Source organism: Tauraco erythrolophus, chromosome 5 (genome assembly GCF_009769465.1).
Source record: "Tauraco erythrolophus isolate bTauEry1 chromosome 5, bTauEry1.pri, whole genome shotgun sequence".
In the NCBI taxonomy this organism is placed as follows: domain Eukaryota; kingdom Metazoa; phylum Chordata; class Aves; order Musophagiformes; family Musophagidae; genus Tauraco; species Tauraco erythrolophus.
In genome coordinates this window covers 20,060,628-20,085,328 of record NC_141469.1, presented here as the reverse complement: position 1 = coordinate 20,085,328, position 24,701 = coordinate 20,060,628, and the positions used below count along the sequence as shown (strand labels likewise).

Sequence of the window (24,701 nt, the reverse complement as noted above, 5' to 3'; positions counted from 1 at the left end):
ATGGGGCTTGACCACGACCCCTCCTGCAACCTCAGAGCACCCCTCGGGTACGGCTGGTCCTTGGCCGAAAACAAGCCCCGTGCTCAGCCCCAGCACCGTGTATGGGCCCTCTGGCTGTACGCTGTTCTTGGCATGGCCGTGAGATGGGCTGTAAATCGGCTGTAAATTGGTTCCTCCTTTGCCCTCCCTTCCCAGTCCCAGTCGCACCTACCCAGCGTGCGGCTCTGCGTACGCTTTCTGCTCCAAAGGCCCCCTAGAGGCACTGAAGAACCTAGAGGCACACAAAACCGGCGCTGACATCTTTCCAGTCCTCCTGCGAAGTGGTGCCCGTTGCTAAGTATTTTGGAAGACCCGAAAGAAGCAAGCGACCCCAGGAACAACCTGGGCCAGGCTGTCCTCTTCCACCTCTTTTCCCTTTCCTATTGGATGGTGGGCTTTGCAGTCTCCATAAAGCATCTCTGTGGTTAGAATTTTAAGAGGAAACATTCCCAGCAAAACAACTTGGTAATAACCATTTGGGAACATTTTCTGCAGCAGAGGGATCCCTCCACTGTCTGACCTTCATGGGATTAAGTCAACATGAACACTACCACTTTCTTCTCCTCTCCCTCCCCTCTCTGCCAGGATGCAGCATGACTTATGTTATTTATTGACTGTCTTGTTTCTTCTCCTAAAACCCAAATAAGGTGGCACTTATTCAAAGTTTTGCCCTGATGTTGTCGCTTATGAACCAACACAGGACAACCAGTCACCTAAATCTCTGCCAGCCCCCAGAAGTGACCTGAGTTGTACATCAGCAGTTTATCAGTATTTTATATACTGTCTTTCTAGCAGCTAACCAACTCTCCTTTGCCCTGCAGCTTTGGCCCTCATGGCACGTCCTGAAGAGATTTTTTCTCTTTGATGCCCAGGGATTATGAACCCCTCAAAGCACAGGTCCTCAGTGCAAGCACAGCATCCTCAGAGCAAGTGCAGCTCCAGGAGGTCCTCCAAGCCCTTACTGAAGCGGCCACATCTCTGCGGCAACGGCACTGCCAAGCGAGAGGACAGCTGCTCTCACAGAAAGACAACCGCTGTGTAGGCTTCTCAGTGTTTTAAAGGCTGAAGGAGCTATTTTTAGAGCTGAAGTAACATTCTTCCTGCTCTGGTATTTTGAATCTGGTGTTATCCTGGACTGATAAATGGTTCCTCATAGCATTTGCTTTTTGCAACCCCACAAAATCCAGAGATCTTGGCCAGGTTTTCCCTCTAGTGTGCACCTGATGATGTGCCATGGCACTGCCACACTGCAGGCCATGATAAGTGACTGCTGGGCATGGCTTTCCTTGGACAAAGAGGTGCTATTGCACCCACATCACCCAGACAGGCTCCAAAATCAGCTGCCTGTAAAAAAGTATGCTTGAAATATCAGCATTAACCACAAACCCAACTTCAAGGCTTCCTGCAAAAGTAAGAGTCAACCAAGCTCACTCTAAAAGTAACAGAGGGCAGGTCTTTGAGTTCAGTAAGCTCTTGCTTTCAGCCGCAAGGGCTGAAGAAAACCTTCTGTGAAATGGGAGAAGAGTGACAGTGCTCAGCCCTAGTGATTTTGGCCAAAAAAGAAAACAAAATGACTAATCAGAAAACACCTTAGTCACTTCACTTCTGCCATCAGCCAAAGCTGGAAGGAAAACAACATAGCGTATGAGATTTTAAAGTAATTTCATTTTTGATAAACTTTGAACATCTGAGACATTTTGTTCACAGCTCTTATTTGAGCAGAAGCTGTCTCTTCAAGTGCTGGAAAATGTACAATGCTGAGAGGCCCACCAAAGACCTCTCACAAATTAAAAAACTGCATCTTAAAAAAAAGGGCATGGCCTGGGGACAGCAAGCATGTGCCCACCCAGTTCATGTGCCCACCCAGTTCAGGACAAAACAGAGGTGCAGGGCAGCACTAGCCATAAAGCGGTGCTATTATGTGGGCCCACAGGTATATTTCCTACAATCCCTTCTTCATGGGACACCAGCCCACCGGAGGAACAGCCCCTCTCCCATGAACATCCTCCTACAGCATCCCCCACCAAGGTGCATGTGGGTGAAAAGGTAGGTAAGGAGGTAGGGCACATGAGCATGTTGCTTTTGAGCTGCATCCCACAATAACACATCACCTGCCTCCCTCACAGTAATGCTGCACATCTCAAAGCCTGCTGCAAGCTCACCTTGACCTGTGGAAAGTCTTTCCTCCTACATCTCCACCAACACTACCTTGGCAAAGATGAGTAGCCACAAATACATTCTCCAATTTCTTTTGGGGTTACTCCTGGCTTTCCCAGGGGTGGACGTGGCAGAGGCTGACAATGATGTCCCTCCCTGCTCAGCCCGTGTCTTCAAAGACACAATTGTAATGATGCTGATGCACAGATGTGACAACCCTCCTGGGATGATGTGCACATGATTTCTGCCCAGTCCTCACCGGGTTTTCTTGCTGGGTCATTGAGACCCACTGGGGATCTGCTTAGCGATTCGCCTGGCCCCGAAAGGAGACCTACTACAATGCGAGCAAACATTCAAAATTATGGCTTTGATTTGCTATCTGTTAATCAGTATTTCATCCTGCTGATGCCTTTCAGCATGTGCGTGTTCCCTGTCCAAATTTCACCACTTCAGTGTTTTCACAGGAACCAAACTGTGCGCCATCTCTGCACTCGCTTTCTTCCAGCGACAGAGAAGTAGAAAGGCTGAGCCTCCGTGTCCTGACATCGAGCAGCAGGATCAGGCCTCGGAGGTATTTTATTTTTTATGTGTGAGAGAGACCTACCACAAAGCTAACCCCTGTCCTTGCAGACCTCGCTCACAGCTCAGGAAGAAAGCTACCAACCTCGCTCCCCACTGGCTGCAGTCCTCCCCAGGACAATATTACCTTTCTGCTCCAAATCTGGAGCAAGGTATGGCAAGGAACATTGCCCACCCATAAATGGGAGCAGCAGGGAAAGGGGCCAGAGATCACTCAGCAGCAGCCATTGGAGCAGCTCTGTACCCTGATGCACGGGCTAAACACAGTGCCTAAGCAACTATGTCTCAGTTTAAGTGTTAACCCTTATTTCATTTGCCAGATCATCTCTCATCAAAGCCATCGGTTCCTTTATCCAGCTTTTAAAATATTGTGATAGACTTAATTTCTCTGAATGCCCTGCTGCCAAACAGATAGCATCTGAGCACGCACACCCTTGGCTTGGCATTAACACGTGTGCTTTGGATTTGCTGGAAAGTCACCTGCAAAGTGCTCTCTCTCCCCCTAAGAAATATCCCCAGATCCCAGCCCTCCGAGATAAAATGCTGCCTGTTTCCAGCTCATCTACACGATCTCAACCGAGAAAAATTCACCTGCCTTTGGGACTGCAGCAGCAAATTGAAGTGACCCACTCCATCTCACTGCAAGAAAGTAACACCATTTAAATGGCAGCAAGAGAATTTGGGAAAAATAGATACAAAATTTCAAAGTTTTTGCCATAAAAAGAGAAGCCCAAAAAATTACTACTGTGAGAGCATACACATGGGATAAACAGGACTTGCCCATGAGATAGTCAAGGTCTGAGCTCTGGGTAGGAATCCTTGCAGCGCTGGTGTGTGCAAGTAAGAGCTGCAGGCTGGTGTGCCCTGGCCCCAGCAGGCATGTGTTCTACCCTAGCAGGAGGACAGTCATATATGAAGCAGAGAAAATGCTGTAAAAAAGACAAATTAATTTGTTTTGTTGTTGTTTTTTTTTTTTTAAGAATAATGAGATTTACTAAAACAATGATTTTCTATTATTATGCTATGAACACTAATGAAATTATGTCAGTCAGGAAAATTTAGTATCCCCAGTTAACATTGAGGTTAGGCATAACTGTGCAGAGATGGTAGGCACTGTTTCACTTCCAGTTTTTATCTGTGCCACTTCACTGGAGCTTTTCCCCTGCTCATCTTTCCAGGCCTGCAAAAGGGGATTGTTGGGGTTTTTTTTCATCCTGCTTGCAGGCTTTGCTAGTCATCTGCTTCTCTTGGGTGGTGGATTTATCTTTTCAGACGCAGCTGGCAGGGCCCCACCTTTACCTCCTCTGGGTCATACCTTTGCTCCCCGCCCTTTTGTCTTTAACCTCAGCCTGGCCACACCTGGTACAGGAAGGGGCAGGCAGTGGCACAACTCCTGGTGAGAGGCTGCAAATCATTCACTTCCCTGGGGTTCGCTATGGCTTTACCAAAACCAGCAGGATGGGATGGGTATGGTGGCAGCCCAGGTGCAGAGCAGCTGGACAGGCCTGCCAGGGTCAGCTGGCTGCAGATTTGCAAAATCAGGGTAGGAATTCTGCTATCATTTTCTCAGAAAAAGTCTAAGTCAGGATTTAACTCTCCAGGAAGTGAGACAGCAGGAGATGCACTGAGTAAATGCAGTGTGCCTCATGTGTGAAGGGTGATTTAAACCGAAAGCAAAAGCCTCCAAACCATCCAGTGGGCAGCTCTGCCCATGCATGGGCACCCCTGGCTCTTCCACAAACTCAGCACTTTGCTAGGTTTCAGGGGGTTTGGTTTTCTCCCCCTATTCTCCCCTGTCTAGTGGGGCTGGTGTTGCTGGGTGTGCACCCCCGGATGGCAGAGGTTTCAGCTCCCATGCTGGGCACCACGGAGCCAGAGCCACTGCAGGAGCTCGGGCACACGGGCACGTGTTAGCAAACATCTCCTTTCCCACTGAGCTCTGCTTTCAATTTTTCTTTTCATTCTTCTTTTAAAAGACCTTAAGAGAAATTGTACCTAAATTCCCAGAAGCATCCCAGAAGGAGGTGAGAAAGAGCCCCATATCCCCCTGTGAGACCCTTTCTACATGATGATACAGCTGCAAAACAGTTCAGGACCAAAAATACCTTTTTTTTTGGTTCCAAGGCCAGCCTGGACATGCTTTTGGAGCCACAGTCTGGGAACTGATACGTCACCAACCATTAAAAATTCCTCCAAACTGAGAGCCCTCTCAGCTGCAAATACCCTGAACACCAGCTGACCAGAGCCCGTAGGTCTGTCACCATGTTTCCAGCCTGGCATTGACTCTCAGGCTCACATGAACATGGGAAATCTTTCAGAAGACCTTTTTTTCCCCAGCTTTTTCCTCCCACCCGAACAGCTTGATGCAATACCTGAACTCAGGCTGCATTTCCCATCTGCTGGGCTGATTTCCAGAAAGCCATGTTCTGCCTGCCAGTTTCTGGGCCTGAGTAGTTATCAGCCAGAGGACAGTAGTTGCCTTGCACTTGCAAGCTGTGGAGCGAGTGGGCAGAGGTCCACTCCCAACACCTCAAGCAGCCTCTTCTGCATCCCTGCACACCCTCCCCCAGCAATCCCCCGCTCTCACCAGGTATTTTTAAACTGGCTCAGGGATATGGTGACCAGCCCAGGGCTGACCATGAACAATTTTCCCACCCCAGGCCCCCCTACTAAAGCTCTGCATCCAGGTGCCAAAGGGCTAGGTGAAGTTTTGGTGCTGCTGCGCAGGACCCTGGCACAGCACCTGGCCTGACGGCTCAAAACAGGACTGCCACCAGCTTTCTTGAGTGCAGCAGTGTGGCTGCTGGGCAGGAGATGGCACTGGAGATGTCTGCTCCACTTGGCTGCTTTTCAGGGACTGAAAACCCTGATGCATTTCTTCAGTGCCAGCACTCACCCTCTCACCGCAGCCCCTTTCTCCAGGTGTAACTCCAGCATCAGCAGGTTTTGCTCACGCTTGCCTCCCACTCCAGGGGATTACCTGAACACAGCCCAGCCCATGCACCTGACTGTGGCAGAGACGGGCTTAGATGGAGCCTAGAAGCTCCTCTGTAGTCAGCTATCACAACCTTGGCCTCACACCACACCCTGACGGTTGCGTTTGCACGCAGCCCTGACTGGGTTTCAGCAATATTTGCATAGCCAAGTACATGCTGTAAGTCACAGCTGAAAACCTCCTTTAGTGATTGTGCCAAGCCCCAGGGCAGGCACAGCATTTCCTCAAGCCATGACAAAAAGCAGATGAGCTCCTCGGGGATTTTCACTGTGGAAGGAGCACATGACTCCTGAGTCAACACGGCTTTTCCTAAGGGCCTCACCAGTTCTGGGAAAAAAAAGGTAAAAAAGATCCAGTCCGTGATGCATGCCAAAGCTGACAGCCTGGAAACACTCAGCACAACATTGCACGGGACAGCATACAAATACCTCTTGCTCTCAGTCCTACGTGGTTGTTATTCCAGATGTTGCAACATGCCAAGAAGAGAGTTAGAGACAATAGAAGATCAGGCACTGTCAGACCATCAAGTCTTAGAAAAGTTTGACAGCCACTGTCTCCTCGGTTTAGCCCAGCCTACAGCCAGCCACTCACTGACCAGCAGTCCCTCAGTGCTTTCACACTGCCCAGGAAGCGCTGGCAGGATCCTGGACTACCAGATCAGCCAGAGAGCTGCCAAAGTTCACAGAAACGAGTGCAGTTCATACTTCGGTACCCGCCTTACTGAGGCTCCACGACTTCTCTGTGTCACTGCGTGCAGCTGCAGGTGGATCCAGCAGCTGCCCTGGGAGGCAGCTGGAGCCCTTCCTGACTCCCAGGGACCCTACCTCTTTTTGAGGAAAGGGAAACCACACTAGAGAACATGGCCAAAATGATTCCCAAAACAAAACAAACATGCAAAAAATTCAAAACAAACACGCAAAATGATGAAAAAAAAATAACTAGAAAAGGAAATCCATGGAAGCATTCCTTGTTTTACCAAAATTCAAGGCATTCTCTTCAAAAATATATTTGCAGTTTTCCTGCAAAGGCTAACTGACTTTTTTTTTTTATGAACTTCTCCATGGAGAAGTTCATCTACAGAAACAAGAATTCAGGTAGAACAAGCTCCAAGATAAGATATTTGATGGAGGAGCTTTTCCTTTTTGAATGATTTTCAGTTTTTCAAAACCATGGGTAACTTGCTAATGTTTCAAAATCTCAGATCCCCGAATCCCACTTGGAGTTGCTGATGCTGCTGAAGTCTTATACCCGCAGCGGGGGGAAAAAAAGAACAATTACCTGATTGTAATATCAGGTAGTCAGAGAGGTTGAGAACAATATGTACCTCTTTGCAGGGCCAGTTATTCTTCCACCATGTACCTGACAGGAATCAGCTTAAGGAAATCCAACTAATAGCAGCACAAAAGAAAAGGGAAAATAAGAAAAAAGGATCTAAAGTATGATAAAGATCAACAGGAAGATGTTGTATCAAAGTGCCTGTAAAGCGCATTCACTGCAGTTCTCCAGCCAGTAAACTGCACAAACAAAACGATGGGAGCACCAGTAAGATCAGGTGTTTGTGCATCTTCCCAGCTTCGCTCCCATACTCAAACATTCAGTCCAAACCCATCATCCACATCATTTTGAAGGCAGGTTCCCAATGATTTTGCCACTCTCCAACTGTCCACCACACAAAGAAGCAACAGCACTATCTTTCTAACCAGCAGGTCAGAAATCTCCCAGTTCTGGGAACCCATTCCCACCCCCTCCTGCAGGCACTGTAGGGGGTGGTGGGGAGACATTTCCTACTCGTGTGCATGTAATTCCTGTGTCTGTCAAACAGCTCCGACTCCAGACGAATGCACATCAAGACACAACTTCTGGCATACCCAGGTCTTCAGGCACATCTCAGCAGAAACAAGGAGAACTTACAGCAAAATCTGAACAAAATACTTAATATTTTTGGTCAAAGCATTGTTCTGCAGTCACTTTGGGCTGATATTTTATTATTAAAGTGAGATTTTCACATGCAAGAACTTGCCATGGTCTCCTTTCAAACTTATGTCAGCTTGAACTTTCTTTTTCCCCTCTCTCAGCTTGGCCACTAAGCTCAAAGTAATCAAATTTCTTGGTGCCCTTCCATTTGACAACACTCCTCTTCCACTGATGAGGAAATCAGAAATGCTGAGTGAGTAGGTATTTTGGAAATGCTGCACCAAGTGAATAACTGGAAATGCCAAGCAAAACACTGCTGTAATTCTAATGTGCAACACATAAAGCCCTTCACTTTGGGAGACATTTCAAATTAAAACACAGCAGCCAGTCTAACTTATAATTGTTTACTGTAAATCACTCAAGAGTTTACACATCATTAATGTCAAAGTAACACTGTTAAAACACCTGCTGGATGAAATACAGAATAAAGACAACTCTTTTATATTATATGGCATCATTTAAAAAACAAAAAAGAGAACAAAAAAGAAACCATTATATTGTTTTTTTCCAGTTCTACATCTTTCCTGAAAATAGCTGGGCCTGAGTCTCAGTTATCTCGAGATCTCTGCCTTGCCTAGGGCTTGAGACTGTACATCTGGGAAATGGGCACTTTCTCGCCAAGGGGCAAGGCAGTGATCTTTATAAATGAAAATCATGCCCTGTATCTTCAAAAGTGCTCCAGTGCTGACAGTATAAAGTCTCTCTCCTGCACTGGCTAACATCTAACACAAAGGGCTATATGTTCCATTGATGCTACATGCTTTTTTTTTTATTTTTTTTTAATTTATTTTATTTTAAACAAGGCAACTTAAAATTCAGAAGCTACGTAACTGTCTTTATATTTTGCTCAGAAACCAATGGATGTTGCATGCAGCTGAAATACTAGTAGAGACTCTGACTTAGATAAAGGTCAATTTTCTAAGACCTGCTAGTCAAAGGCAGAAAAATAAATTAAGAGGCCTCTTGTGCAAAAGGAGCTAAAATATGCATGCATCGACGGCCATGACCAATTGGAATATAACTTAGGTCTCCAAACATCAAAACTGAAGATTTATTTGGCTTAAGACATGGTTGAGCTCTATACCTTTACAAATTACAATGTATATGTGACAACAAAGGAATCATTTCAACATAGCATCCAGTTGGTATTTTGGCCTGTATAGAGACTAATCTTCAACACAAAATCCTGCTTAGCAATAAATGGTTTTCATATTTAGCAAAGACAGCAGTGCACTAGGCTGGCTAACAGGGCTAACGAAAAGAAAGCAGGTTTTCAAACTAACGTCTAATTAAATTTAGGCCAATTTTTCCCCTTGGACACTTTGTTTCTCATCGGTGCTGTTACTGTCTTTTCCATTCATCTGTAGTTGAAACAGCACAGTGGGCCCTGTCCCATCCCCTCCAAGAGATGTAGCTCAAAAGCATATTTGATTAACAGTAGAAACAAAAATCTCCCCTGACTGCACTTGGAAAGGATAGTTAGTTCCTCCAACCTACCAATGTTTACCATGAACAACCAAATTACAATGTATTTCAGACATGAACTACAGCGAGTAAAATCAAATCCCTCTCCTGTTTAACTAGAATATTAAATAATATATAACATTTTTACACTTAATAGTCTGAATTTTGGACATAAGACAGCTAACAAGAAAAAAAAAAAAAGCTAGGGCCAAATCTGTTCCTAGGGAATTAATTCAGCCCAACTGATCCGAAAAATCTAATGTTACCCAGAGGAAAATAAATCCACCGCAGGCACGAGGGTGTGTGCACACCCGCCCACCCATGCCTATATCAGCGCCGGTACAGCGAAGCGTTACTTTTCAAGCACTGCCATCTCCAGTCCTTTCCTTGCGAGCCTGGATCATCTCCTTCGGAGCCTGCTTGCGGTCAGTAACCAACCCCAACCAAAACATGAAGTCAATGAACCACGTGGTGGGGTTGAACTTCAGGCCCAGCTCGCTGGCTGAGTAGTCGAATGGGAAGGTGTGGTGATAGTTGTGGAAACCCTCACCTGAAAAACAGAGGGGGAGTTTAAAGACCACAGGGCTGGCAAGTTTATGAACTTAGGAACACGATCGGGTGGGTCATCCCAACACCTCTTTTGCAAGTCCTGAATCCAGAGCAGGTTATGCTCCACCCCTGGCTACGGAAGACCTCTGGGGCAGACCCACAATGGACTCCATGTCAGTGCTTTGGACTTTCCTCCCCAGTAGGAAGGGGCATGTCCCACTACTTATGCTCAGGGAAGAAAACTGTAAGTGCTTCAAGAGGGGAGAAGCACAACTAATTAAGAAATAGAGTCATTTCTGCTGCACAGCCCCCAGCCAACTGCTGGGAGGAGAGGATTGCTACTGCGAACACGTCTCTGCTTCGGCACTACATGGCATTACTTTGATATGGGCACCACCAGTAGAACAAGGGAGCCTTTCTTTAGGATGTGAAAGCTCCAGCCTCCTCCAAGCCCTGGTTCCAAGTGGTGTCCAGTCGCAGGTGCCAAAGCCCCGACTGGGGTGAAACAGGATGGGACGTCGCTCTGAGTTTGCAAAGCTCTACCCAGGGCTACGGCACTTACCAATGGCTCCCAGAGTGACAAAGGTGTTCTGCCTGGGGTTGATGTACTTGTCGTAAGGGCGGTTGCCATACATGTGAGCGGCACTGTTGACCAGCCAGGTGACGTTGAGGGAGATGGTGTACCGGAGGATGGAGGCAAGGAAGTAGGCATTCCACAGACTCTCGCCCCAGAGGTACCACGGCACAAAGGTAGGGATCACAAAGCACATCAGCACAACCGAACTCTTGTAATACCTGCGAGGAAAGAAAAGGACACCATTAACCATGGTGCGAATGACAGCTGGGGTGATGCGGGGCTGGATCTCTGGAGACATGGCTTTGTCAGAAAGCCCTGGCATAACCTGGGCCAGCCCCGTAACCAGGGCAGCAGAGAACATTTCAGACATCCACAATCATGATGTAATGTTTCCAAGTGCAATTCAAAACCCCAAGACAATCTGAAAGCCTGAAACAGCAGGTAACACTGGAGCTGAACAGCTGAGACCCAGTCCCAAAGCAAACCTCCCAAGCTGAGCACCATTAAGCCTGGGGACTAGAAAACTAGACCTTAAACTCTGGCACTAGAAGAGCCCGGGGCTTGGTGTGGCATCGGTGGAGCTGTGTCAGAAACACATTCACTGCTAAGAGCTGGCAAAGACTTGCCCTTGCTCAGATCAGAAGGGAACCTGCAGCACAGGGCAGAAGCTGCCCCTTCCTACACCGCTGTTGCTGCATGAGCTCCAACAGCAGCGGCAGATCCAAAGCAGCTGCTGAGAGACTACAAGTACCCCACCAAGGCTGGGAAGAAAGATGCATCTGGGCCTAGGGGCCAGGATTGCTGCTGCCCTCCCAGCCCACTGGCTGGCACAAGCCCTGCCACTCCTCCACATGCTGGGCAAAATCACTGTGCAGTGCAAAATGGGGAGGGAAGAAGCCTAACGGTCTGAGAACAGGAAAGCTGTATAGTACAGCTAAAGCCACATGCCCAAGCAAGACAGGGTAAAGAGTGTAGGACGCAATGACCACGGAGGTGAAGAGCAGAGACCACAGCAGGAGAAACAGAAAAATCAGCTGGGGGAATTAATCCAAGGCAAGTGGAGAAAGAGCAGCTCAGCAAGAAGTGGAGAGGCAAAGCCAAAAGCAAGATAGGAGATAAATGAGACTAAACGGAGAATGGGCTAACGGTGCTCCGAAGCAGAGAGCAGCAATGCAGTGCAGTTTGGGAGCCACCTACGATGTGTCCTCAGCTTGAGAGGAAACATGGCCCCATCTTCCCCACTGAGCCTTTCCACCTCCCTGAAGCCCAGCTTTACTACAGCCCACAGTCATCCTGGGGTATGATCATCAAAGCAAGGTGGCAGACAAACCGGAGTAGTAGGCTGAGGTGACAGGATTTTGAAGGATGCAGAAAGAAAAGAAACACAAGGTAAGACCCATCTCATTTGTGTTCATACAACAGGTTTAAAATAGACCTCTGCTTTTGTTGAGTTTTGTGGAAGGCATGAGGAAGAACAGACTTCAGGTTTATTAAATTGTTATTAAAACGTTCCATTTGCTGAAAGTTTTTCTGACAAGAACTACTATCAATTTGGTTTGACAAAAACAAACAAACAAACAATTTTCAATTAAAATCCACAGAAGATTGGAAAAATGTTAATATTAGGAGCATTTTTGGAAGCAAGAAAGTTTCCACGAACATAGTTCTCATCTATAATACAGCTAGTTTTGATCATCCTGAGTATGAAATAAATTAACCTCTTGCCCTGCAAGTTATTTGTTTGATACTTTTTGTTGTTGTTTAGAGGTTGTGCCTCACATGCTGGGCTCCAGAAAGAGATCTGCAGCTCTCCAGCAACACCAACCATGGTAAAAAGAGAGCATCTCCTCAGCTCTCTCACAGAACTCTATCTTCACTTACCTGAGCCAAGGCTCTCCAAAGGGAATAGTCCCCCTTCTTCACCCCACCAAAGAAAACAGATAATTTTCCACTCATCTGACTGACTTCTGATCCAGGTTGTGAATAAAGTTTGCAAACCTCATCAATTCAAGGCCAGGATTTAAGCAGAGCCGGAGGAGAAAAATATTTTCTAGTCCAGAAAACTCCTTCAAAGTTCAAAGCCTCTCCCACTCCGGGAAAATAAAATAACATACGAAAACAGCTTATCAGGCACTAATTAAAAACATTCTGTGAGATGCAAGAAGCCCAGACTGAAGTCTTTGACGAAGACATGAGACATAACTTCCCTGCAGAACACATACTTCTTCACTGCACAACATTTGCAGCATAAGCAAGTAAAGCCTGCTTCTCATGGGATGCTGTTGTCTTGGAAAAGATACTAACACAACCCAGAGGAGCTGCAGCAAACTGCAAGGGAGCCTTTGCAAACAGGCACTGCTGACTGAGGAATGAGTAAAAGCAACAATACACGGAAGACAGTGAATTCCTCACTCCTGGAGCTCTTCAAATGCAGGAGTAATTCTGCTAGTGCATGGACTTCTCTAATACAAAAAAGAAACTGATTTCTGGACTCAACTAATTGCTCCCTTCACCCATAAAACACTCAGAAATGAACTCATGTGGTTTGCCGAAGTACCTGGACCAAACACTCATGGGCAGAGACAATCTTCTCGTGTCTAAAATACAGGTACTCACAATAGAGGACAAAGCATGTTGCTCAATTCTCACCTCTTGCAGAGTGTGTAGCAAACTGATCTAGGTCTGTGCTAATTCTCATGGGAGACAATTAATCCTGTGAAGAATGACAGTCTTGGGAGAGGAAGCACTTGGTCTGCACTGACCCACAGGTGCCAAAGAGTTTGCAGAGTGAAATGTGCACTTTGCGTTAAGGCAGTTATGATTACAGCATTTGCTGCAAGGAAATACTGTAATCATAGGTCAAAGGAAAAGGCCAAGATCCCAGCAGCTTCTGCAGTGGCTGTTTCCACAGCCAGCTCTGGCGTTTTAGAAAAGCAGAGGAACACGGACAGGGCTCACTGCTTGTGCAGCAGAGCCTGCAAGGACAGTCAGCATCAGCCACATGGCAATAGTGGGGGCCGCAGGAACGCCAGTCCTAAAGCCTGCAATCAAGGTGGCAGGGATGTCTTGAGGGAGAAGAAGGAAAGATAAAAATGAGGAACGAGGCACAACTAGACAACCAGGCAGAGGGACCTCTCCATCCTTCCTTGCACAAGGGCCTGGCGCTCACACCTCACACTTACTTTCTTTGGAACCTGACGACGGGGTCATCCAGCAGATCAGTGAAATCCAGTTGCCTGCCTTTCTCTATGACATCCCGGTGCTTGCGCACGAACAGCCAGCCAATGTGGGAGAAGAAGAAGCCGCGGCGGGCGTTGTGTGGGTCTGCGTCTGTCTCCGAGTACTTGTGGTGCACGCGGTGGTCTCGGCTCCACTCGTAGATGTCATTCTGCACAGAAAGCATGGGGGGTGAGAGGAGAGAGGCCGGGTGCTACTCCAGCAGTACCACCTCCAGCTCCTTCCCCACACAGTAACAGCAACAAGCTCCTCTCTGATGCTCCTCAAAAAGGTTATCAACTAAAGACATCCTGAGGGACGCCAGCTTTGCAGCCAGCCAGTCCATCACACTGCTCCTGTCAGTGCCCACACAGAACAGGACATGCTCTGGGAACCGGTGACACAGACAGGACACGTCCCAGGGCTGGAGATGGCTGGAAGTCAACAGTGTCTTGGGAGTTAGACATCATCAGTCTGCCCTGGTCCTGTGTCCTCCCTGGGTGTTCACTGTCCAAGGATGGACACTGGGCTGAAGGGACCAAGTACATACATGTTTACATTGTTATTTTATGACCGTGCTATGAGGAAGCTTGCATATTCATTTTCAGGGCACTACTGTGAAGAGGCACTCAGTTCTGGCACCCTTTTCCTAAGCTGGTTGCAGCTGGTTACCACTGACGCCCTCGAGGCACAAACACAGTGCTGAAAAATGGGACAGAGCTTGTGGAACATTACACGTGCCTTTTCCTGACCTGAACAGGAGCTGAACTTGCTCAGCCTTTTGGAGGGCTGCGTATTCCACAGTAAAACCAGGACCTCCATTTAAATTACTGCTCTGTCTGCAGGGCGGTGTACAAAAGCACAGTCTTCCAGGACTTAAAAGGGGCCTACAAAAAAGACGAAGAGGACTCTAACAGAGAGTGCAGTGATAGGATGAGGGCTAGTGGTTTTAAACTGAAAGAAGCTAGATTTAATTAGGTGTTAGGAAGAAATTCTTTACTGTGAAGGTGGTGAAGCACTGGAACAGGTTGCCCAGAGAAGTTGTGGATGTCCCCTCCCTGGAAGTGCCTAAAGCCAAATTGGATGAGGCTTTGAGAAACCTGACCTAATGGAAGGTGTCTCTGCCCATGGCAGGGGGGTTGGAACTAGGTGATCTTTAAGGTCCCTTCCAACCCAAACCAGTCTATGATTCAATGATTAAGATATCAAAGGAGATGTGTCTATTTTATGGAAAATCAAGTCTTGCATTTGCAGCCGGGCTGGAATAAAAGTCTGACCCATAGCATCAGCTCAGCATTGGATCCAGATGAGATACAAAGCAATTTCAGCCCTGTCTCTGCTCAAGCTGTCAGCAGATATGGGTCACTGAAATAACTTATGGCTTATTAAAGGGGATTATGGGGATTGCAGGGAGGAAGGGATGGACCGCAAGCAGCAATACCCAATGGAAGGGCAGCTTGGGTTACTTTTAGGAACAGCAGTAGCACTCACAACCACCAGTCACAGTAGTTTTGCTCCCAGTAGAACCGAGCAGACCGTTTGCGGTGCCTGTGAAGTAACTGTGGTGTGGCAGCCCTCGTGCCACTGAACATACTGCTGGACATGGGAAGCCCAGGCTAATGACAACTGTGTGTATTTAGATTTTGTCAGACAAAAGCCCTATGCTGAAAGCATGGCAGAAATCACTGCTCTTTCTCTCAGCTGCCAATAAATTTGAGAGAAAGCACTGAGGCCATCCTTGCTGCTGAGGGGACTCCATGAACAACTGCAACAAGCAGCTGAAAGAATCCAGCTCAAATGCCAGCATGTCCAATTTCAGCCTTGCAAACATGCTCTCTGTCTGCAAGAGTCCACAAGGGAAAGCGAGAGAACAAAAGCCCTGGGAAGATCTCAGCTCCACTGCACTCAGTTGTGCTCAGCCCTGTGCTGTTGTCACGTCGTGGCCGCAGTGATACTAGGAGTGGGATGGGGATGAGGGGAATATTTTTCTGCAGCACTGACTCATCTAAGCCATTGAGATGAGGCAGTAAAAATCAGTCCCTCACTAGCGCTCCAGTATGTCGCACCTTAACTATCCCATTGCACAAGAGAACAAAGTACACCAAGTGAAGCAAAAGAAGCCACCAAACTCCTCAGTGACAATAAGGGGAGATCTTTAAGTTGCTGCTATCTTATTTTTTTCCTGCAGAGAAATCAAAGGGAATGAAAGCCTCTATACTGCTTCAAGTGGCTTCAGTGGGAATATCCAGAAGACTGGAAAATGCCAAGATTAAGTCATTTAAAAATAAAATAGGGTTATGCAAGAAGCACACCTAGGAAAGGTCCTCTTTTTAACCAGAAATAATTTTTCAAGTGAGACTATTGATCAATTTGTCACAAGAGCACTTGATGAAATTATTTGTGGGATGGCAGATAACCAGGTCAAAGCAATGATACTGTGATAAATTAACTTGGCTTTTCATACCACATTGAATACCTGCAGGGCTGGCAAAAAACATGATTCTCCAGATGAAAGGGTTAGGAAGCTGTGAAACAACTGAATTGCATCTAATTAAAAAACACAGAGGCTAAGAGGAAATAAAGCCCAGAGGCCAGAACTGTTGGTAATAAGTACGCCAAGAATTCGAGCATAGCACATGTAAATATGCTCCAAGCATATTAATAGCAATCATTTTTCAGGAACACATGACTCTTGATCAGGTTTCAGGTAAACACAGCAGTGAAATGCCTTTCAAAGCAGTGAGTGACAGCATCATGCTGTGACAGTGATGCAGACATGAGGTTTTGTTAGCAGGTCCCTTAATAAACCTGCAGATAAAAACGTGACAATAAATTTCCATACAAGCACTGTTGCTGTGTGCAAATGCTTACAGCACAACCTCAGCTGAACAACGCATCTTGTTTCACAGAGATGGCCAGGAGCAACAGTACAACAGAGTTAGCAGAGGAGACACTAGCATGTCCCAACTGAGATGGTGAAACTTAAACACTAGGAGATCAAGTAGACATGAGCCTAATTACCTATTTCTGAAACAGACATGTGACAGCAAGAAGCACAGTCTTTCAAAATTGTGAGAGTTTCACTCTAGATAGAGGGAAGAAACACAGTTCAGCATGCTCCTATCATAAAAAATGTACTGGGCAACAGGGCAACAATAGTATTTCAGAGGAAGTACAGCATCTCACAACCCATGCAGCATCAAGTTAAAATTCTTCAGCAGAGTTTCCCCTGCTCTTCAGGAAGTCTGAATTTCCTCAATATTCAGCATCCAGGGATGCTGCAGGTATCTCCAATGCTACCTCCTCCTCTCAAAGCCAACATAAGGAGATGGACCTGAAAACTCATTCACTGTCTGCTTGTGGTGGTGGAAACAGCCTTTAGTAGCAATGGATGTCATGGTAATTAGGAGCAGGCTTCAAACTACTCAAAACTTAAGAGCGGGTGATTTGGCCTTTCATTTTCTTTCTGATATGAAGGGCACAAACATGGCTTGAAGCTACTTGGAAGTACTTCCCTGCCTCAGAATCACACCATGTCCTCAGCCAAAAGCAGTGATGAGGCCAATGCAGCTGAGAGCAAAATCCATAGCAACAGGGGAGCAGAACGCAATGAAATCCTAACATGCAGGCTCACTGCAACCAGCTCAACACATTCATTTAAATTACTTATGAAAGATAAGATTGGCTGTAAAACAGGAACACAGTACCAGGAGGTTCTCAAAACTCAAACCAGTTGTTCAACATGCTGAACAAAGGGCATGTAAAGCTCTGCAAGGAACCAGGCAGCACAAAGCAGCTGGAATATGACTCAGAATAAAGGAAGGTTATAGTCAAAATGGACACACTCCCATAATCAAGCAAAAGCATTGTGCTCTTTGTAATGTCTAGAGGGATTAACAAGATTAATTCTTTCCACCTTGAAAAAAAAAAAAAGATAAATCAGAGATGATAAATGAACACTATGGAAGTGGACAAAGGGACTCTCTTAATCCTCTGTCAAGATACATGAATGAGAAGTCAACCAAACAGATTGAAGGGAAAATGCTGAAAACTCAAGGCACAACACACACGTGGTACCTGGTGCCACAAGTTGTTACGGCAGCCAAACGTGGTAAGTTCAATGACAGTACAGGTTTGTATCTCTATTTTGAGCAGCCAAAGGAGTAACTAAACTCACACTGAGAAAATCCTGGTTCTGGGCTAACTCCTACCACCAGCTGGGTGCTACACAAACATTCTTGAGGTCTAAGATTGCCTATCAGTAAGTACAGAGCTAGTAACATGCTTCTTTACAAATGTATTTGAATTTTACTGATGAAAAATGCTGCATAAAACAGAGATAAATTAAGATTGTGAAAGGATGCCTGCTCTCCTCTTGGGCACGTCAAAATCTCCAGCTGCCTGGATGGACAAAGAGACTTGATTACGCAGACATACTTGGATCAAGTTTCCACATTTTCCTGTGAAGTGTGGGGCCTGACTTGTGCCACAGATAGGCTGTTGGGGTGCTGAGACCCTGATCTGGGCACGTTCAACTTGGTCCCGGACTGTCTAACGCATACTGTTATGGGTTAGGGAAAGGGGCTCTCCATCCCCTGAGCCAGCAATTTTTTTTTTTTTTTTCTTTTGCTGTCTCTAAGCTGAGGGGATTCCTGCTCAGGAGAGAAAGCTGCCTGGAGGCCAAGAATCTGGACAGGCAACCACAACCCCACCTGGAAAGCCATGGAGTTAGCTGCGGCCAGAAAGATCCGCAAAGGCAGCTTGGCTTTGTAGGAACGGTGGCTCCACAGGCGATGTGCACCAGCTGTCACGCCCAGGGCTGTCATCAGGAAACAGAAATATGCTGAAAGACACAAAAACAAAACATAGGATGTGCCAGGGGCCAACTGCTTTAATTTTTGCTTTCTCTGATGTAAAGATGATCCTTGCTCCTGCCTGCTGACACCTGCAGGGTCACTCAGAAGATGAGGCTGGGCAGACAGGAGGTGAAGTTCTCAGCCCAGCTCCATCCCATGGCCCCAGAGACACATCATTCCACTTCCCACCCCTCCCTGTTTAGCCAGTGCATTGTTCTGGAGAGTTTGGCAGCACTGAAGCACCATGCCATGACATATTTACACAGTGTGCCTTTGCCAAGTACACGGGAGTGAAAGTTCATCACTCATGTCAGAAGAATAGCAATAACTCTTCTAAGAGGACACTGCCAGCCTCCTCCAGACAGGTCTTTGCTTGAGTTCAATCTGTCCCACCCCTAAAGATATGAGCTCCCACAATAAAAATTTCTCTTATCATCGGGAGCTCATGACTTGGTAATAAAAACACACTAGGAAGCAAAGCGTTCACCGTCTTCCTCAGTTTCAGGAACTGCTTTTCCTTCCCTTAATTAAAAAATTGGCCAAGTAAACTTGTTTAGAACGTTTTTCAGATGGCCAACACAGCATGGGAGCAGGTCTGTTCCTTAGTCATCACATCGGCTCCAGGCTGGACACACAGCCCGAGCACGCACATCCCGCAGCGCATCCACCATGCCTAAAACAATACCCCACCGACCACCAGCGCAGCGTCGTCCACCTCTGGTTCAGCAGGGCTGAAATCTCCTGTCTTCAGCAGTCTCTTTGCTTCCTTAAAGTGCAAAGAGGGGCTTTTCTCCTACTTCAAAGCAACAGATCATTTAGTTGACCAAGGGCTTCTCGAGGCATCCATCTATCTTAATCACAACTGATTGCTTAAAACCAGAATTAAAGGTAAGTGAGTAGAACGAGACATACGCAACATTAAGGTTGATTTCACTTTCCTTCTCTGTCCAGCACAAGAAAGAAGCTCAGAGGTAGGTAACATACGGACCACATGAAACAGCTGCACTGAATACGAGGGATTTATTCCACTTGACGATTCAGCTCTTATAAAGCTCAGCTTAACAGAGACCCTTCTGTTCAGCCCACGTCACACCACCAGCATGGCAGCAGAAAGGGCAACAGAGAACGAGCGCCAGACTGAGGAAATACTCTCAGAGCCTCCCAGAAACATGCTGCCCTGATCAAACGTGGCTTTTTCAGGGCTTCCCTGGGCCACGACTATAAGCTCCATCCTCCTGCCCTCTCCAGCCCTCCAGGGACCTACCAGTCCCAGCTGCTATCACAGTGATCAAGCTAAGACAGCTGGGGCTTATACCCACACAACGTGCCTCTGTTTTGGCTTTGCAGAGGAGGAATCATAACAGCAGACATTTTCCTAAGGTAAGTCCTAAGGGCTGAAACACCCCCAGAAAAAAACAAACAAAATTACTCAGGAGTTTGGTGACCAGAGCAGAAATAAATCCTGTCAGACAAATGCACTGTAGAATGATATCGTATTTTTGTGATTCTTACAGGAGTTAGGGTGCATGAAAATATTACTCAGCCACTAATTCCCAACATATAAATGGCCAAGATGACAAATATTTGCAGTGTAAAGATAGGTCTCAAGCTTTCCTTTGCAAAATAAATTACGAACTCAAACCAAAAATCAGACTGCAAACCATTTGATTTTACATTAATTATGCACAGCTACAGTTAGAGTACCTGAGAAGAAAGCCACTACTTATCTAACCAGCTCGGTTTTGGGGGTCGGGAGTGTGTGCGTGTGGTCAATATCTCCATGAAACATAAAAGGATTACACTGTGGAGAAAAGCAGCTCAGGTAATAGCAATTTACCCTTACACTGAAAACTCCCTCTTAGACCTGTAACTAAACGGGTCTCCTAAATAATAAAGAATAAAAAACACAGTTACTGCAGAAAAATGGAAAAAAAGAACACAAGAAAAGTACAAATAAACAACCTGGGATCCAAACAGTTAACGATACTGGGTTTTTTTTTCAATTTAGTGAGGTACTTAATGTACAGAGAGGAGGCTCCTAAAATAGCCACATTAGTCTCCTGCATGTTTTAATGAGCTAACTCTGCAACTGCACTGACTTATCAAAGCAAAATCCCACTCACAAGGAAACCACAGCAGTTCAAACAACATATAGGCTGAAGACTGAGCTGTGCTATCCGTATCTATTGGATTCACACATGATCACAGGCCACCACAATCATAGAATCATAGAATCGTCTGGTTGGAAGAGACCTTGAAGATCATCGAGTCCAACCATTCACCCTGCACTGTCAGGGTCCCTAAACCATATTGCTCAACACCAAATCTACACGGTTTTAAACACCTCCAGGGATGGGGACTCCACCACCTCCCTGAGCAGCCTGTTCCAATACTTCACAACCCTCTCTGTAAAGAAATTCTTCCTGATATCTAACCTAAATTTCCCCTGGCACAACTTTCGGCCATTCCCTCTCGTCCTGTCATTCATAACGTGGGAGAAGAGACCGACCCCCATCTCCCTACAACTTCCTTTCAGGTAATTGTAGAGAGCGATAAGGTCCCCCCTGAGCCTCCTCTTCTCCAGACTAAACAGTCCCAGCTCCCTCAGCCGCTCCTCATAGGACAAGTTCTCTAAACCCTTCACTAGTTTTGTTGCCCTTCTCTGAACCTGCTCCAGCACCTCAACGTCCTTCTTGAAGTGAGGGGCCCAAAACTGGACACAGTACTCCAGGTGTGGCTTCACCAGTGCTGAGTATAGGGGGACAATCACTTCCCTGCTCCTGCTGGCCACACTGCTTCTGATACATGCCACGATTCCGTTGGCTTTCTTGGCTGCTTGGGCACACTGCTGGCTCACGTTCAATCGGCTGTCGACCAGCACCCCCAGGTCCTTCTCTGCTGTGCAGCTTTGCAGCCACACTTCCCCAAGCCTGTAACGCTGCAGGGGGTTGTTGTGGCCCGAGTGCAGGACCCAGCATTTGGTCTTGCTGAATTTCATACAGTTGGCCTCGGCCCATCGATCCAGTCTGTCTGGGTCCCTCTGTAGAGCCTCCTGACCCTCAGGCAGATCAACACTACCTCCCAATTTAGTGTCATCTGCAAACTTGCTGAGGGCGCACTCGATCCCCTCATCCAGATCATTGATAAAGATGTTAAAGAGAACAGGCCCCAACACTAAGCCCTGTGGAACACCACTGGTGACCGGCCGTCCGCTGGATTTAATTCCATTCACCACCACTCTCTGGGCCCGGCCATCCAGCCAATTTTTGATCCAGCGAAGCGTACACCCGTCCAAGCCATAGGCAGCCAGCTTCTGCAGAAGAATGTCATGGGAAACGGTGTCAAAGGCCTTGCTAAAATCGAGGTAAACAACATCCACAGTTCTTCCCTCATCCACTAAACGGGTCATTTTATCATAGAAGGAGATCAGGTTGGTCAAACAAGACCTGCCCTTCATAAATCCATGTTGACTGGGCCTCATCATCTGACTGTCTTGTATGTGATGCATGATAACACTGAGGATGATCTGTTCCATGAGTTTACCTGGCACTGAGGTCAGACTGATGGGTCTGTAGTTCCCTGGGTCTTCCCTCTTACCTTTCTGGTAGATCGGCGTCATGTTTGCCAACCTCCAGTCAGCTGGTACCTCCCCCGTTAGCCAGGATTGTTGGTAAATGATGGAAAGTGGCTTGGTAAGCACTTCCGCCAGCTCCCTCAGAACTCTTGGGTGGATCTCATCCAGCCCCATAGACTTCTGCACATTTAAGCTGTGCAGCAGTTTGCTTACCGTTTGCTCTTGAAAGAAACCTCGATAAAGCTCTCCATCTCCACCATTTGGTTCTAGAGGCATATCACCCAGTGAGTTAGTCTGACCATTAAAGACTGAAGCAAAGAAGCCATTGAGTACCTCAGCCTTTTCTTCATCCTCAGTCACTATTTCTCCCATTGCATTTAGCAAGGGGTGGAGATTCTCCCTAACCCTCCTTTTACTGTTAAGGTATTTGTAGAAACTTTTCTGATTGTCTTTTATGTTAGCTGCCAGATTAAGCTCCAGCTGGGCTTTTGCCTTTCTAATCTTCTCCCTGCATCGTCTCACAAGTACCAGAGACTCTGAATTCAGAGCACAGATGACCATCTTGTCAAGGAGGAATAATATACTGCTTTTCCTCCCCTCAACTGGTGCTGGCAGGAGCACAGCTTGGGAGAGGGCTGTGTTGGATTGTGGCAGAGGAGATCGTCAGAAGCTCTTGATGATGAACGTGAAGGAAGAACAGCAAGCTGGCAGCATCCCCACCTCCCCGAGATGCCCAGCTATGAGGCCAAGAGGCATTTCCACAGGGCTGTTCTCACTGGGAGACCAAGCTGGTCCCAGCACTGACTGCAGGGGCGGCTGCTTGTGAAATGAGAGGTACTTGAAGGATAAGGAAGATGGAGCTAGAAAAGGGCTGGGTGAGGACTTGCTAGCCACAAGCCTGGGGATGGAGAACACAGAGCTGCTGGTCAGGCAGGGCCAGCATATAAGAGAGCCAGGGCACGGGCTTCTGTCAACAGTACAGCAGCCTGAGCAGAAGCTCTGAAGCCACCTGTCAAAAGGTTGTGTCACACTAAGTAAAAGAAAGGAGGAAAAAAAAATAAAATAGTGGCATGAGGACTTGAAGAGGAAAAAACGAAAAAGCAAAAGCTAACGCAGCAGAAAAAGCTGTCTGGAGAGACCTGGGATGGGAGGGGAAGCAGAGCAGCCAACGAACAGATCTGTGAAAGACAGTGGGTTTAAGGCTGTTATTTCTGGTGCTGTAAAAAGCAAGCTAGAACTGTGCAGCTCACAGTTTCATACTAAAGCCAGAGGGAGAGGAGGAAGATCCTTTCAAGCCGTTTTCTGATTGTTTATTTAGTTTTGCCTTACTCATGGATTGAAGGCAGTGCAGCGCATCTGCTTCACTGAGCTGCTGGCAGGGAGCCATCTGCCTGGCATGGAGCTGAAGTGTGCCTCTGGGCTGGGAACACATTCCAGCACTGACTCCACAGCTCTGTGGTACACCTGCCTGCAGCAGGGTTCTCCTGCCACATGCAGTCCCAACAGCAGCTTCTTCTCAGCATCAGCTCCCAACCACCATGTTCAGTGTGAAAGTTCAGATCCACTCTGTTAATACAGATACTCATGTTAGTAGGTATGTTTCATCCTCACGTACCTCTGCACCTTCTGGATACCGTGGCATTGCATGGCAGGGAGCTCCACAGGTCTGCAGGGCCCTCTTGGGCCTTTACTCCTGCTTCTGCTGCTGTAGAATTGTTACTTCTGAGAATTTACTCAGAAAAAGAACTGAAGGTATCTTCCGTAGCCTGTAGAATGGTGTGAGAATGCTGTGTGCCATGCCTGCTGCTCCCTAGAGCAACAGCTAGCTTGGCCTGGACAAGTTCACATAGTTTAGAGGATTTCCTATGGTTTGCTTTGAATCGCTGTCTGCTCAGAGCAATGATTACAGGTTCTTTAGCATTGGTCAAGCCCACTTTTCTCCCATTTATTTGGACATGCTGGCTTCAGGACAATTCCCTAGGAACATATCCTCTGGACCTCCTTTTACAGTAACAGTCATAGATGTGCCCCGAGTCGTCCTCAGCTATGCCCATCCAGGTGCACATTGCAGCTGGGAGGGTGCCCACAGCTGTGCAGAAGGGCCCAGGAGGTAGCTCAGATCTCATTGCCCCACCAGTTGTATCCTTGAGCAGCTGGGCTGCAGCACTGGCCAAAGCCCTACCCCCAACACATACAAAACAAGTGTCCTGAGCCAACAGCTCTAAGTGCCATTCCAGTTAAGACCCAAAACTCTGCAGGAACATTTAGGGCTTGCTGCAGGTCTGGGAGAAGTCCGAGACCTGGGGGCAAGTACCTTAAACAGCAGAGCCTGTGCCAAGAGCTCTGGGCTCTGCGCAACTCAAACACCAAGCTCAGAGCTGCCCTTGACTGGACGGTAAACTGGGATTTGTTTCAAAGAAGGATGATTTAATCCAGCAGAGTAGAGGTTTTAAGTGGATTTCTCCTTGTTTCTCCCTACACTTCCTCAAGACCTCAAAACAGAATTACTTTAAAACATGGGAATTTTACTTTCTTCTTCCATTGTCTCCGACACCCTCCCTGCAAGCTCCACAATTCACAAACCATGTGTTAATGGAGTAAACTGGTGTGAAATGCTGCCATGGCGAGCGGGGACCCAACACGTCGCTCCCCTGGGCAGGTAGCAGGCTTTCCCCCCTGGAGCCCTGAAGGACCATAAGGTCTGAAAGGAGCATTTCCAAC

At 47.0% G+C, this 24,701-nt stretch overlaps 1 protein-coding gene across 1 annotated transcript in view; it reads right to left on the bottom strand.

Moving 5' to 3' along the window:
• Positions 1-9,567: 9,567 nt before the first annotated feature.
• The window catches only part of SCD5 (stearoyl-CoA desaturase 5), a 29,027-nt gene continuing 13,893 nt past the window's right edge, over positions 9,568-24,701 (bottom strand). Inside the window, exons 2-5 of the mRNA XM_086612034.1 lie at positions 18,263-18,393; positions 13,517-13,722; positions 10,320-10,552; positions 9,568-9,758 (exon numbers count right to left, since the gene is read on the bottom strand). Of these exons, the coding sequence (XP_086468160.1) occupies positions 9,568-9,758; positions 10,320-10,552; positions 13,517-13,722; positions 18,263-18,393 (761 nt within the window). The remainder of the gene's footprint in view (positions 9,759-10,319; positions 10,553-13,516; positions 13,723-18,262; positions 18,394-24,701) is intronic.